Below are 15,415 nucleotides of genomic sequence, written 5' to 3' on the forward strand. Positions count from 1 at the left end.
ATACATGCACTAATTCCATAATGAGTCTTTGCTAACTCATGAGGAAAACACATTATTCAGCTATCACACTACTTCCTCTATTACATATTTTAGTAGATTGCTATAAAAATTTGGATTGAACCAAACTAAATACCTAGAGAAGGACTCATGAGGCACTGTCTAATCTTGTTGCACTTCACCACATCCAGCGCTATTAATACATCCAGAAGGTGAGTTTGAGAGTTTTTGAAAAGTGTAAGCACCTTAATGAAAGGTTTATCTTTCTGAACAACTCTAAACCAGCACTACTTTTATACATGCTAGTGAACAAGCCAGTGTAAAATGATCACAGGTCTTTTTTTAAGTCATGTCTGTGGATCTTTTATTGTTCTTGGCACAGATTTCAATGGAGTTACAGAACTGAAAAACACATTTGTGAAACATACCTATAATACTGTGAAAGGTCAGAAGTTTTACATAGCCTAACGGAAGTATCAAGCAATTTATTTCCTTTTGAGGCATACTGTGAATGTACTGTAAATTCTGGGTTTATTTGCTTATTTATTTTTTTATTTGTCTAAGAAAATAAAAGGAGTGTAAGCTTAGGTGTCTCGATCCACTATTATGAGTTCAAGTTCTACTCAAATTATTTTGGATGTCTTACAAAAGCAGGCTTCCAGGAATGGTTACAACACATCTGGAGGTACTGCAAGCATGCTCTTTCCAGCAGAGATGAAACTGTCAAATATCCAGGGCAGGATGTCTCCATTGCTCCCCAGGATGTGTGCTTGCAGGGAGAGGAGGAAAGAAATCCAGACTTAAAGCATAAACCCCAGAAACACTCATGTCTGCCCAGCAGCAGAAGGGAATGCAGGGTCTGCAGCACAGGACTGCAGAACAGGCCTTGGGGGTCATTTTCTCCTCTCCAGCCTCACTCCTAAAGGCAATGAGTGACAGCTTCCTGTGGTCTTGAGCCTCACTCAATGTGTACAAGCAACTTCCCCTCTTGGCTGAGGAGCTGTGGTAAGGATGCAAGAAAGCTGACACACCAGACACCAGAAACCTCACACTGGGGATGCTGCAGGACCATGCACTATCTTGCCACCTTCACTGGCAAGAGAGTGCATACACTTTCTTAATTTATAGTAAACAGGAATGATACTTTCCACCGCTCGGTTTCGAGACTCTTTTTTTATTGTATTTTAGCTGGCCAAAAGTAGAGCCTCTCCATATGTTTCTGCTATGCTTGGCCAGGACAGACTTTCTCTGCAATCTGTTAACACAACCAGAGTACCAGAGCTGGGTATTGATCACAATGTGGTGCCATTAGAGAAACAAAACTCTAGGATTTTTTTTATTGTAAAACATTAAGTGCCCAAATCAGCTTGGACAGAAAAAACCCCAGCAAATAACAATAAGGATCAGATACTCCAGGATCTAAAATACAAAATACCCCTTTACTAACGATTAAATCAAAATAAGATGCTGATACTATATTACTATTCTAGACACTGCAAAATAAAGTGAAATATAGTCCAAACTTTTTACTTCCACATGATCAGTTTTTATAAACTAAGAGGCATAATTAGTGAGATCAAGTGGTCTGATGCACTCATGTTCCATAAGTCAGAAGGTACAGAGGAGTTGCAGATTTGGAACCAGATAAGTCAGGGACATGGAAGCAGCATAATATAGAGGCTCAGTATAAAATAGTTCTAAAATAGAAACGTCTATTTCAGACTTTTATGAGTTTACAATAAAGACCTTACTTAACCAGACTATAAATATAAAACAAAATGTCTTTCTAAAAGGACTGGCTTACTGTTCTTTAACAAGAATGAAACATACCTTTGATAGATCTCTGAAGTTTCCTGGAAGGGTCAGATCTAACTCTTCAGATTCATAGTTTGTTAAAACCCATGGAAATACAGGGTATTGGTTCAGATCATTGTATGTTCGTCCTATTGAAAAAGAAAGTTTTAAGAATTAGGAAATAGTGTCCACTTGTCCAGCTAGAAAAAAAATGTAGTGGTTACATTTCTTGCATCACATGTTCCCAGTTCCCACCACTTTGACAGAACCAGGTCCAAATCTTCCAGACAAAAGCAGCCATTTAGGTGCACTTATCTTGAACCAGAAGTCAACACAAACTGAAATAATATAAAAAGCACAGTATCTTTTAAGATCAACTAAATGCACCATATGCCAATAAAAATTTCTTTTTTATTTCCATTAAAATATTTTTATACCATGAATGTAGAAATTCAAAAGAACTTGACTATTGTTTCCTAGAAACTTCATGAAGTATCATAGCTGGCAAAGATAAAATGAGACTCCAAACAGCAAGGGGGAAAATCTGAGGTTTGCAAATCTAGGTCTATCCTAGATAGTCCATGCTAATCTATCATTCCCTATGGTTCTTCACTGAAGAAATGGTGAGATTCCATGGCAACTGTGGAATCAAAGTGACGAAACTCATGTTTGCTGTAACACTATTTTTTAATCACTTTTAAAATTAAAAAACAGTTATCTCATGTAAAAGACAGAGCTGACTACCCCAGGCCACTGTTTTCAATCATGAAAGAAACACTGCTCTCATCCCAGCAGCTCAAATGTGCAAAAAACCATGTACAGATACCATTTCAAAAGAAATGCAACTTCAATTAACTAAAAATTATGAATTCATCACAAAGAAAAACATGCTTAGGAAAGGCTGTTATTTTTTTGAATTCTCTAGTATTTAGCAGAATTTAACAATTCAATGATAAGGCAAACGAAATTTCTTAGTACAGAACTGTCCATCCTATTGCTATAGTGAGAACCACACAATATGCAACATAAGTCTTAAAAACCAAAATCAGGTCATAAATATATGTGTGTGTGTGTATTTATATAATATAATTAGCAGACTGAAATAATCCAGGTTAACAATTCCCAGTCCTGCAGCAGATTTACAGCCCTGTCTCACTAACTGCTTCCTTCCAGATTCTGGACAGATTCCTGGGGTACAACACCCGGCACAGGAAAACACAGGCTTCCTTGTTCTGAGTAGCAGTTGCAATTCTCCACAAAAAATCTGTTCTGCTTTAATGAAACTTTCACTGCTCTACAAGCATCTTATTTTTTCAACAGAAACTGATGAACAAAAAGCATGTTTTTATTTTGTACAGAGTTTCACTGAATATAGGAGAAGAGCATATTCTTAATAATTGTGTGTCCTCATTTTTACACTCTGAAAACATAGATGTTCACAAGAATGCAAAAAACAAAAATTAAGGTGCAAATATCACTTTGTCAAGCAAGAAATTCCAGTACTGTGCACTACATACACAAATAAAGATGGATAGAAACAAAATCACTTCTTCTTTAATATGAACAATGAATGAATTAATTAATAAATGAATGAATGCAAAACAACTCTTGGAAAGAACAAGAATGTGTCAAACAACTATATCAAGAAGTATACCAGAATTTATCCTTGTAAGGGAGGAAAAGGAAAGGTATGCTCTGCTAGAATATTTATTCTTTTAGACTTTTGAGAGGGGGCTCTCTATGCTTTCAAGGAAGACAAATCTGCCTAATTTTCTACATCCTTTAAATAAGAATATTATTTTTTTCTTTGGCAAGGGTTTAATTGCATATGACTTGTAAATATTCTTGAGATTATTAAATTTAGGGTGCTTTAAAATAAGGCCTCTATAAAACTATCGCTTCATACAATAAAAGTTTTTCTCACCATCAAAATCTTTAAGTTAGCAGAAGAGCGCGCAAAAGCTTTCACAATAGAAAGACATTTGTGCTTATGCAGAGAGCAGACTAAAAGAACTTTGAGATCCAGGAAGAGAATGACTGAGAGGACTGTAGTCTATTACAAAGCATAAGCAAAAATGAAGACTCTGCAGAATCAAAATTTGTATGGAAAAGAGCTCACAGTAATAAAAATCTTCAACTGTAACCATTTTAGAGAAGTATTTAAAAAGTGAGAACATCCTTTTGCAAAATTTTGAAAGGAAATGTAGGGTCCATACAAAATTATGTTTTATTTTGAAATTGAGATTTTTCATATTGTGATTTCATTTAATTTTGATGCTTATTTCATTAATTTCACATCAATTCAATGTCAATATTCTGTCAACAAGATTTTGACTGTTAGTTCCCATTCCATGTGGGAAAATCATAGGAAAAAGGAAAAGGAAAAAGCAATCCTGAGCCTTACTGGCTCTTTTGCTGAGAGGTTACTTATAGTATAGACACATGAAGAAATTATCATGTGACATTAGCTCCATGTCAGAACACTGCAGTAACTCCTCTTTTTTAGCTCACAGTGAGAAATTATTGCAGCTTCTCTCTCAGCTTAGGTAGGATAAGTTGCAAATAATGAAGCTTTCAAGATTATGTATTTGGTAAATATAAGACTTGTGAAAAAACCTAAAATATTCTCTTCTTCTTCAATTTTTAGAAAACATGTTTTATTTATAAAGATAATAACTACTAAGAATAGCCCTTAATTTGTTTAATAAAAAAGTTAGTGATTTATTTTTTTCAACTCAACAATTTCCTCCTTAATATCAACAAATAAAACTGACTCGAGAAGATGAACCTAATTTAAATTGTGAAAGGAGACCAAGCCTACAAGATAAGACCACACATCTGTACTTATCTGAGCAGAGGACAGTGATCTAGGCCTATAATGGGATTACAAATTCCTAATTCTAAACATGCATAAATATTAGTGGCTTCACTTTATTAGAAATGCTGTCTTGATCTGTTCTGGCTTCACAATTGATTATTTTCAGAGAAAAGTCAGCAGATGAATATACTTAGCCATCTCATCAATTGTCTGCTGCTTCCAACAAGAATTATTTGGTCCTTTCTTTAGCTAAATAAATATAGAACATAAACCTGTATGACTATTGGTAGTCCCTACACTTTTTCAGAGCCTTCAGATTTCCCCTCAAGTAGGCTTACAGAGATTAATATTAAAGGCTGAATATTAAATATCGCAAGGCCTGTGACACTAATCTACTTGAACAATAAAAATGAGGCATAGTAAATGAGATCTCAGAAATACTGGATATGTTTCTTCATTAAAAAAAAAAAAAAACTTTTTAATTAAACCATCCAATTTAATGTTTTTATATGGCACTTTAGTTTCTAAGGTAAAGCGAGCTAGAGACAGCTGACAAAGAAATTATAACTGCAATTCCTTGGTGAAAATGTTAATGACAGCAAAATATTGTTTAATTAGATGATTGCAGCATCTGGATTAACACTCTTTAAGAGCGATGTTCCTGTGCTTGTCTGCTTCTTCACACTTTACAGACATTTTGTCATCTCTAGGTCATTAGGAAAGAATTTTTAATGATTTTTCTAGAAGTAAGTAGTTCGAGTTACATCTAATTAGATGACAATAATAAGCCCAACACATGCAGTAGCTAAATATATACATAATTAACCAGTGAGGGCTTGTACATCACAGAGTAAAAAAGTGGAAAATGCTAAGCAGGCAAAAAAAAAAAAGGTGAGGGGGAAGAAGTTCATCTGAATTTATTACCTAATTGAGGATGTCATTTTTTTTTCCATAAACCTGTAAAAATAATCCCTTTCCACTAGAAGAAATTACTCACAAAAATTATGGATGCAATTATTCTTCATTTCTTTTAAAAGCAGTGGCATGTAGGATTTAAAAGAATTAAAATTCCAATAAATAAAAATGCATGCACACATTTAATGTACTGCAAATTTGAAATCAAACAGCAGAAATTAGTTAAATACTGACAAATGGATTTGAAATCTAGACTTCTAGCTAAAACAGTGAGCACTTCATTGATATTAAAAAACAACTTCTTGTTCCCACTCCTCCTGACACCTTTTGCTGTAATGGGATTACTTTTAAGGACTCTTTTTAATAATCTTTTAATTGAGAATAGTAAAAATTACTTGTTTCCTATATCACCCAGAGGGTTCAGTTGACATATATGCTGGTCCCATACAGAGAGGACAATGAGTATAATCACAGCAAAAACAAAAGGATGCCTGAGAATGAAGCAGGTAGAGAGAGGAGGGGGGAGGTGACCAGGAAGGCTTATGTCTACAGAGCCAGGACAAAAACCAGGGCCATGGAGAGTATAACACTGAGACTGATTGATAAGTAGCAGAGTGCAGTGTTTACCTTTGGGAGGAAAGCCCAGAGCTGTAAACATGATGAAATATGCTCGAGCCAGAAGAGAGGGCAAGAAAGAGGTGAAGAGCTTGGAAACTGAAGAGGGAGGTGAGAAAATAGCTGACTAGGGGGCCAGAGAAACAGGTTGAAACAAGGCTTTAGAATTTTGAAGATGGAGAAATTTTGAACTGAAATTGCAGCGAGACATCAGGCCAGTGCAAGTGCCAGCAATCACACATAGGATTGGATAGGAAATGATCAAGAAAGAGAGAACTTTGAGAGCTGAAGTAGAAAGTTATTAGGCATATAAGATCTGTGAGCGCAGATCACAGCAGAAACAATTAATCTAAACATGAAGCATAGCAATGTTTCTAGGGGGTAAAAGGATGACATAAGAATTGAAGAAAATGTCATAGAACGATGGATTTTTCTCAAGAGCATACTTCAAATATTAAGGACCTATAGAACAGCCAGGGGCCATGCTTCTCAGGATAGACAGAACAGAAAACCAGGGAGAGATTTAAGAAGTGATTAATGTATTTATTTCAGCAGTTCTGTTGTACAGACACCAACCGGTCTGTGTAATTAACAGTATTAATAAAGAGGCAAAAGACTTCTTGTGGGAAAGGACCTGGCAGCATGATGTCACAATGGGAGAAATAAGCTGGTGTCAGAACCCTCACTTCTGAACATCACTCTTCCAAGGCAACTGCTTCTTGTGTAACTTCAGAGGAGGATAACAAAGAAACATGAGTGCTTTCTTACTCTTTTGTAGAGGGCTAGAGACTAATTAAGCACTATTGGAAGAAAAAAAGGAAGCTACAAAGAATGGGCAAAAGATGTGCTAAACCACTTTATTAGTGGACCTCTATTTGGATGAGAAAACAGTGAAGTGACCTTACTTATCACCCACTTACCAGCAGATAATCCACAATTCTTAAGTGTCAAACCTCCATGTTTCTGACTAAGCTACAGCTCAGATTTGCTGAATAAGCCAGTAGGAGCTTAATGGCAACATGAATATAAAAAAAAAAAGGAGGGATATATTTCTCCATATATATTTATCCATTGTTGAGAGAAAACAATAATACCATTAGAGAATAAGATGCTGCTTAAACAAACAGTTATGTACTAAAACTAGGTCATTGCTGCTACACTAACAATTACTGGCAGAAAAGTTGTAACTTATAAGGAGATATTTCTTATGGAATCTCATTACAAAAGAGTATAATTAGGACTGTAATTGGAAATTGGATTTCCAAGAAGAAAGAAAAGAAAATACATCTTTACTTAGGAAAGGAGGTCACAAGTATATTCAGTACTCTATTTTTGTCTACAAAATAGAAAATCCTGTATTTTCTTCTGACTGTTGAAGGTCCTGTCTACAGTGCATATAAGATTTTGTGTCTGTTTAATACAGGTGTACTTGGGCAGTTATCAAAACCAGGGCAACAAGTAGTAGAGGTTCTTCGCTTCCAGTACTGTATTTCTGGTAGAGTTATTAATTTTGTTAGTGCTTTATCAGAAAACACTTATTTGTTGTAAGGGCAATATTTTTGAGGAACACTTTTCAAAAAGACTCACAGAAATGCAGGCAAAGCTGTTAAATCAGTGCTGTCACTCAGACTGCCTCACAGCTTCCAACCCTGCAGTTTCCCAGTTCTCAGGCCCTGCTGGTACAAGGCCTTGCAATGGTGGAGCCAGGATCAGCTTGGGGATGTGAGAACTTCTAGACTTTCTAACATATATTTCTTCTTCAAAACTTTCTCCCCAGTGACCAGACTTTGAGCTCATGTGCACTCTATTGTGGGTGGGTTTCTGCCTTGCCATGAACTTTATGAGGAGATTCTTAGCAAATATCCCCAAGTACTTAATGAGTTTTTGGAACTGAGCTTTCTAGATGAAGTGCAGACTTCATTAAAACTAAAAAACCTGGTTGATCTTCCAAAAAATAACTTGAGGGGATTTTTTACTTCTGTCAAAAAGTTGGAAAATTTTGGATTTTGTTCCAAACTAGAATAAAGACCTTATTGTCATGTATAGAATTGCCTGTTGGGTTTCAGTCAGCTTTCATTCTCTGGTGTTATTTTCAGAAAAGGTTTTGTGTGTGTCATTGGCAAGTTCAGCTACCAAGGATAAATTTTATTCTAATTTTTTTTTAAATCACATACTGCTGAAAGATTTTATGAGATGGTAGACAATGATGTGAAATGAGCAAGGCATCCTATGCAATTAACCTATGCAATTCTGAGATTACATGAACAAATGAGGGTTATCTGTAAGAAACTGATACTAATAAATCTGCTAGAAATTAAATGCCTTGAGTCAGAGAGAGAGACTTCTAGGGGTAGTGACCAAACAATTTTTTTCCAACAGGACAGAAATTCATGGACACACACCAAAAATAACAAATAGTCAGTGATACTTCAAATCTTGGCCATAGCAGGTGGAACATGGAATGCTAATATCAAGCCATCCTGTTGTAAAGCAGATGAGTGACACTAAATGGCCTTAAGAGAATCCTGTCTCATGCAATCACCCCAAGTGTTCGACTTTAAAACTTGCCCAGTAGTACTAGTATCAAAAAACAGGTCAAAAATATTTTTGTTGAGACCTTTGAGATACTCTGAGGGAATCTGCTCAGGCTGAATCTTGTTAACCGAGATATTTTAGTGTGTTACTGCAATTTCTAATTGACTTCAGGCATAACGCTGTCTTCCAGGTCTGAATGCTTTGGTGAGGTACCTAAAAAATAATGACCTTAGAGTTTTAAACTGATTAAAAATTTTGAAAAAAAAAATAAATAAAAATAAAAATGGCCTATCTCTTGTCTACTCTCATTCAAATAACTTAAATTCACTGCTCACAGAAGAAATGAATACACAAAAAGGAAATTACCAGCAAAGGATAGTTCTGTTGGTAATGTATTGGACAAGGACTGAGGGGACCTAGGCTAACTTCCCAGTTCTCCAGTAAATCCTCCAAGTTCAGGTGAAGCAGTCAGGGAGCCGGCAAGGGTCTGCCTGCATTTCCTCATCACTAGAAGGGCAGCGGATGCGTGAGAGGCACGGAGCAGCTGGAGACAGGCCAGTGTCCAGAAGCAGGATAGAGGCATTCTGGCACTGCACCAGAGGCAATAAACACTCAGCAGGGCTCCTTCCTCCAGCAGAGATCTGCGGGACCGCAGCTAAAATGCTTGGGAACCAGGCTGGTGACTTGCATTGGACTTCACCATATGGACTTTCCAGCCCTGATCTCCAGTAGTTTCAGGGATTCTGCTTTTTGCTCCACTGCACAAGGTAAACATGCCCTCAGATTTCCAACTGTTCAGTGGTAACACTTGTGTATCACACTGGGAGAAGTTGATGACACATTTATTAACATCCACAAGACTCGATGCATGGATGGTGACTATCAGCTAAGCACAGAGGCCAAAGCCTGAGGGTTCAAAGCAAACGAGTTTGACAGCTCCTGAATTCTGCCACTGCCCTACTGGGAAGAGTGCAGTGACTGTCCCCAGACTGGTCAGCATAACGAGTGCTACCTTTGGGTTTCACACTTACATGTGTCTTATGTCTGGCCTGAGCATAACCTCGAGCATAAGAGTCAGGACCAAGTAAAGATGAGAGTTGTAACACTGGAGTACAAAGTGATGCCTGGTGGAATTTAATTTGGGTTTCAAATTAAAGCTCACTGAAGTGAAATGTCTGTATGAGGCTCTCCACAGGCAGGTTCATAAGCAGCATGTGTGCTACAGGCAGGAATCATAATAGTAGACAGCCTCCTGGAAATCTCTGTATATGGTGTAGAAAACTGCTGCTTTTTACATTTAAAATTAACACTGGAGTTAACACATAGAAAAGGGAAAGGTGAAAGGAGTAATATCTTCCTGAATGTTTAATTAATGGCAATTGCCAGAAAAGCTCTTTTGCCAATAACAAATGGATGTCTATGGCAGTTATTTCTCATTTTAAATACCTAATCTGATATTGTATTTCATCTCAAAGAAGTAAATGAGAAAAGATGCTGTAATCTAATCATACCACAATCCAGGTGACATCTGTACTAGGCAGAATACTGTTGTTATTCTGCTGTCTAGTTGCTGTTGCTGAGAATGATGAAGTAGCGAAATTACATTTTCCCATTATTATTTCCAGACACTCTCTGGCAATGGTTTGTTGACTCTAATAAAACTTCAGACAAAGCTGTCAGCAGAGGAAATGGCAGAAGGGGAGCAAGGAACAGCCTTCACAGCAATACATGAATCTAAAGTCTCCGTGATAGGTTGTGCATTTTCTGATAAAATGTGTGTGTGTTTCAGAATATATCACAAAGCTGCAGCCGAATTCTAGTGGGATGAATGTATTCTATTGAGTTACGTTGCTTAGGACTTTGACAAGCATAAACATATTACGAGGGATTAAAGAGGCAGAAGCCTTACCTGCTATAGTATTGAGGAACATCAAGTATTCAAAGTTGGATATCTCCCGTCTCTGCCAGCGCTGAGTCATGTTGGAGGATTTATAAAGTTGTCGGGGTGTGGCCAGAGAGATTCTCCTAGGAAATGCATTTAAAGAATGATTTTTTAAGAGTCTCATTAAATGTTAAGATGTAGGGCAACATTTTTAGTGTGATTAATTTCAGGTTGTCTCAGAGGCTTTTTTATTTCATTTAATGAAGTCAAGAAGACACTATTACCCTTATTTCAGAAATGTCTAAAATTAGGAACTATGTTTTATTTTATCTCTACTACAGCATTGCAATAAATCAGAATATTATATTTTGTGGTTTATTTTATTCTGAATCTGGTTAAAAGACTGGGATTAAAAGAAACTGCAGACCTCCTGGTGCCAGGCTTGTCCAGAAGGAATAAAAGAGGAATACCATGTCCCTGTTTCAAAAGGATATATTGAGATAAATTCATTAATGTGAGTGAGTGATAGATTAAAGTGACATACACTTCCATCACGCAGGTTGACTATATTTATTACACAATTTGTGCACCTCCTCTATGGTCAACTACCCATGATTCTTTCCTAAATCCCAGCAAGCCTGAATATTTTTATTTATAGCCTGGTTTCTGAAAGAAACAAATTTTACTCAGTTATCTGCTCACATGTTCATCTGTCTGTCTCTTCATAATGACTTCTAAATTGCATTTCATTCAAATTTGAAAGAGGAGCAGGAGTATCTATGATACTCATTTTCCACATATTTTTTGAAACTTAGATGGCTGGATAAAGGAGAAACTACTTGCCAAGCAAGAAAAAAGCAGAAAACCTCAACTCTTCTATATTCAATTTGACAACATCACAACAAACAAATATCATGCAGCAAGTCTTAAATTAACCATTGTATATACTGTCCCTGGTTGGTAAAACATAGGAGACTAGAGTCAGTCTAGACTAATGCATTAAAGAAAAAAATCTGCAACAGGCAGAAGCAGTCTCATTGTTCAAAACTCATTTCTAGAGAAAATAGTTCTTGCCTTAAAAAAAGAAGAAAGACAAGAAAATCTTAAAAAAGATAATAAATTAATTTCCTCAGAAACCTTTTTAAGAAGAAATTTAGATCTTAGAGATGTGTAAAAATAGAGAAATGTTTATACCTGTTAAGAACATCAACAATAAAAAAGACAATTCCAAATGGGTAGTCTGAATTCAATGAATCTGAAGAATGTATGTGGTAGTATATATACAACTTATCAAGATCAAATAGGGACAACCAATGCTTCAGCTTTCAGTTGCACCCTGGGCACACTATGTGTTATTTTTGGACTCTGGAAGCTGAGTATCTTCTTAAAACTTAGTAATAAGACAAGGTGTCAAACTGAGCAGTGTTTACAAAAATGTGAACCACCTACTTCTAAAGATACACGCACATACTCCTGGAGATGCACTAAACTCTATTTCCAGAGAAAGGATGAGTGAGTATTGGCATGTGACTGTTATTTCAATTATTTGTCTAAATTGCCAGTGTGTAAGTTGTCAATGTCTGCCATATTTCAGCTTCCAAAACTGGGCATACAAAAATGACCATGCAAGGGTATTTGCCCAAATAGCAGTGTGTTAGGTCTTGCAGGCTTGGCTAGCCTTATTTTACAGTAGACTATAGGATACCAAACACAAATGCACTTTACTAGTACACAGGACACAATGCAAAATATTTTAAAGTTGTTTCTATAATGCTTATGAAACAATTAATCTAAAGAAATATCCAAATGTAATCATACCTAATATTGCATTTCAGAGAATAACAACTACTTTTACAGTACAACTCTCAAAGACATGTATTTTCCTGTAAATTCTGACTAATGCTACATGCAAATTAATAAACATACAAAATAAAAATACTAAAGAGATCATTAAATTTACAAAGCATTTGTGTCACAGACTTTCTGTTCCTCCCATGACAAAACAACATTTATGTATCAGCTTAGTAGCTGCTTTCAGACTTTATTCACAGTCTCCTAGGGAGTCTCAAAAATCTATGAACTGTCAAGTGCTGGACTTTGCATTTGAATGCCTGATTTGAGCGAACTCTACAGAAAATCAAAATATACTAAAAACATCCTTATTTACTCCTTATCTACCATGTTTGAAAGACTCACATTTTTTCAACAGAGACTGGAAGAAATTATGCACAATAAATTGGTTCCACACCTGCTTGTTTCAGCTAACACAGGAAGACCCACTGTTTTCTGTTTTGCTAAAACCACCCAACTTTGATCAAACTATTTCTTTCTTCAATATGCCATCACCAGTATGAAGATGCACAAATGAATGTGCTTCCTTTGCTTCTAGAGAACCACAAAATAGCTACTCAAAATGAGAACTGCAGAAGACTCTGATGTACAACAGAATGATCCAATTTTTCAATTTTTATACATTTAAATTTATTTAGAAAACAATTCAGGCCATTTTGGTGAAGGAGGAGATGTTATATATTCCATATGTGAAATATGACACACCCCCTTTCACAGTCACTTTTAATTTAGTTAGATACAATGCAATCTCATACAAAAATATTTAAGTGTCTTGCACCTGCATGATCTCATGTATTTTGTAGCTCCTGTTCAGACAAAAAAAAAATAAGGACTTGGGAAAGTAATTTCCCAATGAAAGGCAAAAAACTCATCAACAATCATTTTAATCAAAGTTCTAAGAAGGGTTTTATACTTTGATGGCATAAAATCTTAGTTTTTATACCTCTCTCCCTTCACAAAACTCAACCTCTAGATCAGCTGTATTGAGATATGGAGATCCATCACCAAGCTGCTGACATGGCAGAACTGAGCTGATGTTGAATATAGTTACTGTAATAGCCAAAATACATTTTTTTTCAGAAAAACATATAATTTTAATTTCTTGGTTTTATTAACTGAATCCATTGTTTTCTCTAATGCTTTAATAGCCCACAGCATTTCAGGGGAAGGTGTCAGTGTCTTTAGGGGCAAAGATACCGTATCTTTTACCAATTCTTTGATCTCATCGGGCAGCTCACAGCTAGTTTCTGAGCCGTGATGTTGCCCTCAATAAAAAGACGTCAGTAATGTGTGTGTCCCTTCTAACACCTGAGGGGTTAGAATCATAAAAAGTAGTCTGATATTACCATGCTAAAAAAGTGGATATTATTCTACCTATGTAGAATTAAATGGAGCTGCAGAAGTTAAAAGACACAGCATTGTTTGCCCAGTTGTATCATTTGGCAAGGTCATGAGGAAACTACAATCAATGCAACATGTTTCAGAAACAGTGAAAATGCATTTATCAAAGACAGACTAATTTGATTACTAAATCAGACTGAGGTCTTCAACATGTGACTTATTTTAAGGATGTAATTACTTCTTTGTAACATTAAGGACAGGCTTGAACTCTGTTGAATCAAAGCATTAAACTTGAACTCTATTGAATCAAAGCTGTTTCGAAAGGCAGCAGAGGCAAACCAAAGACTTGCTCTCAACAGCAGGTCTGTAGAGTCTTTAGAAGTCACGATGGTTCACCTGCTTCTAAAGCTTTGAGCTATTAGATCATAAATATTTCTATTTACTTCTACTTCCTTTCACCTTTCTTAACTCCAGGATTTCACCAGGAAAACAGAAATACACTTAAAAGCCATGTACTGCATTAAAAGTAATTTACTTCTTTGGAATGTTTCCATTATGAGTGCAAGCCTTTATGATACTGTAATTAACTCTAGGTGACATTTATCAGAGTAGTATCAGAGAGGAAATATTACTTGCAGAAATAGAACTAAAGAACTTAAGAGAAACAATCAGAAAGATCTTCTTTTGTTAAGATATTTTAAGGTACAACTTAATCTGGAAAACTGTGATGATAAAAAAAAAGATAATATTTCACTCAGTATAGCAGTTCCTTTTGGGTACTCAGCATAATTTCACCTTATTTTAGTTATGCAAATAAGCATAATTTTAAAAATTAGCATTCCAGAGCCAACATATTCACAGGAAGGAAAACTATTTTCTAACATCAACAAAAGATTAACTACAGGGCAGTTATAGAGCCGTATTTCCCCTCAGTTATTCCACTGCAATCCTACTGAAGACAATAAGGGTATGCAGACAGGGGAAAAAAGAGAAAGAACCATGATTATGGAGTTTTCATTATGCATAAATCATACACTGATTACACAAAAAAAAAGAAAGAAAGAAAAATAACTTCACTACCATATGCCAGATATATTCTGAAGGCTAGCAAGCCCATTTTCGATTCAAATTGAACTTTAATCAAAAGGTATGGAAATAAGTGCATATTATATTGAAGTTGAAACTTTTCTAAATAATTATATATCAACAAACTTTTTTCAGACAATTATTCACTGAATAATGCACAAAGGATATGAATTTCAAAAGTAAAAAATGTCACTGTAAATATGAAATTCTGATTGAGAAATTTGCATTTTGTTTGTGCTAGAACATGTGGCCATTTCTATTTCAGAAAAGAATGCTATTACTTTCCATTTAGAGACAGCATTTCCTTTAACTTTAGTATATGGAAGAACAATGCAAATATTAACAAGATGCGCCTTCCAAATAAATGCCCCAACTTCGCCTTGATCTCACTGAAAACTTGAGAAATTTGGCAGTTTGCCTCAAGACTTCAGCACACTCAGGAGATCAAGCCCTAGGTATCATGAGACTCTTGGGCTCATGACAGGGAATGATGTTCATATGGGAATGAAACAGTTCTCCAATTCTACAAATGCTTTGACACTTCAGAGTATTTCCACATTTTGCACTGGGATAAAACAAGG

General features: G+C 35.8%; 1 protein-coding gene across 5 annotated transcripts in view; it reads right to left on the minus strand.

Moving 5' to 3' along the window:
- The window catches only part of NBEA (neurobeachin), a 452,410-nt gene that overhangs the window by 81,546 nt on the left and 355,449 nt on the right, over positions 1-15,415 (minus strand). For all 5 annotated transcript variants that reach the window (XM_058019299.1, XM_058019300.1, XM_058019298.1 and 2 more), the window contains 2 exons: positions 10,584-10,699; positions 1,828-1,940 (listed from right to left, as the gene is read on the minus strand). In XM_058019299.1, the coding sequence (XP_057875282.1) occupies positions 1,828-1,940; positions 10,584-10,699 (229 nt within the window). The remainder of the gene's footprint in view (positions 1-1,827; positions 1,941-10,583; positions 10,700-15,415) is intronic.

The sequence above is a fragment of the Melospiza georgiana genome, chromosome 2 (assembly GCF_028018845.1).
Source record: "Melospiza georgiana isolate bMelGeo1 chromosome 2, bMelGeo1.pri, whole genome shotgun sequence".
Taxonomy (NCBI): domain Eukaryota; kingdom Metazoa; phylum Chordata; class Aves; order Passeriformes; family Passerellidae; genus Melospiza; species Melospiza georgiana.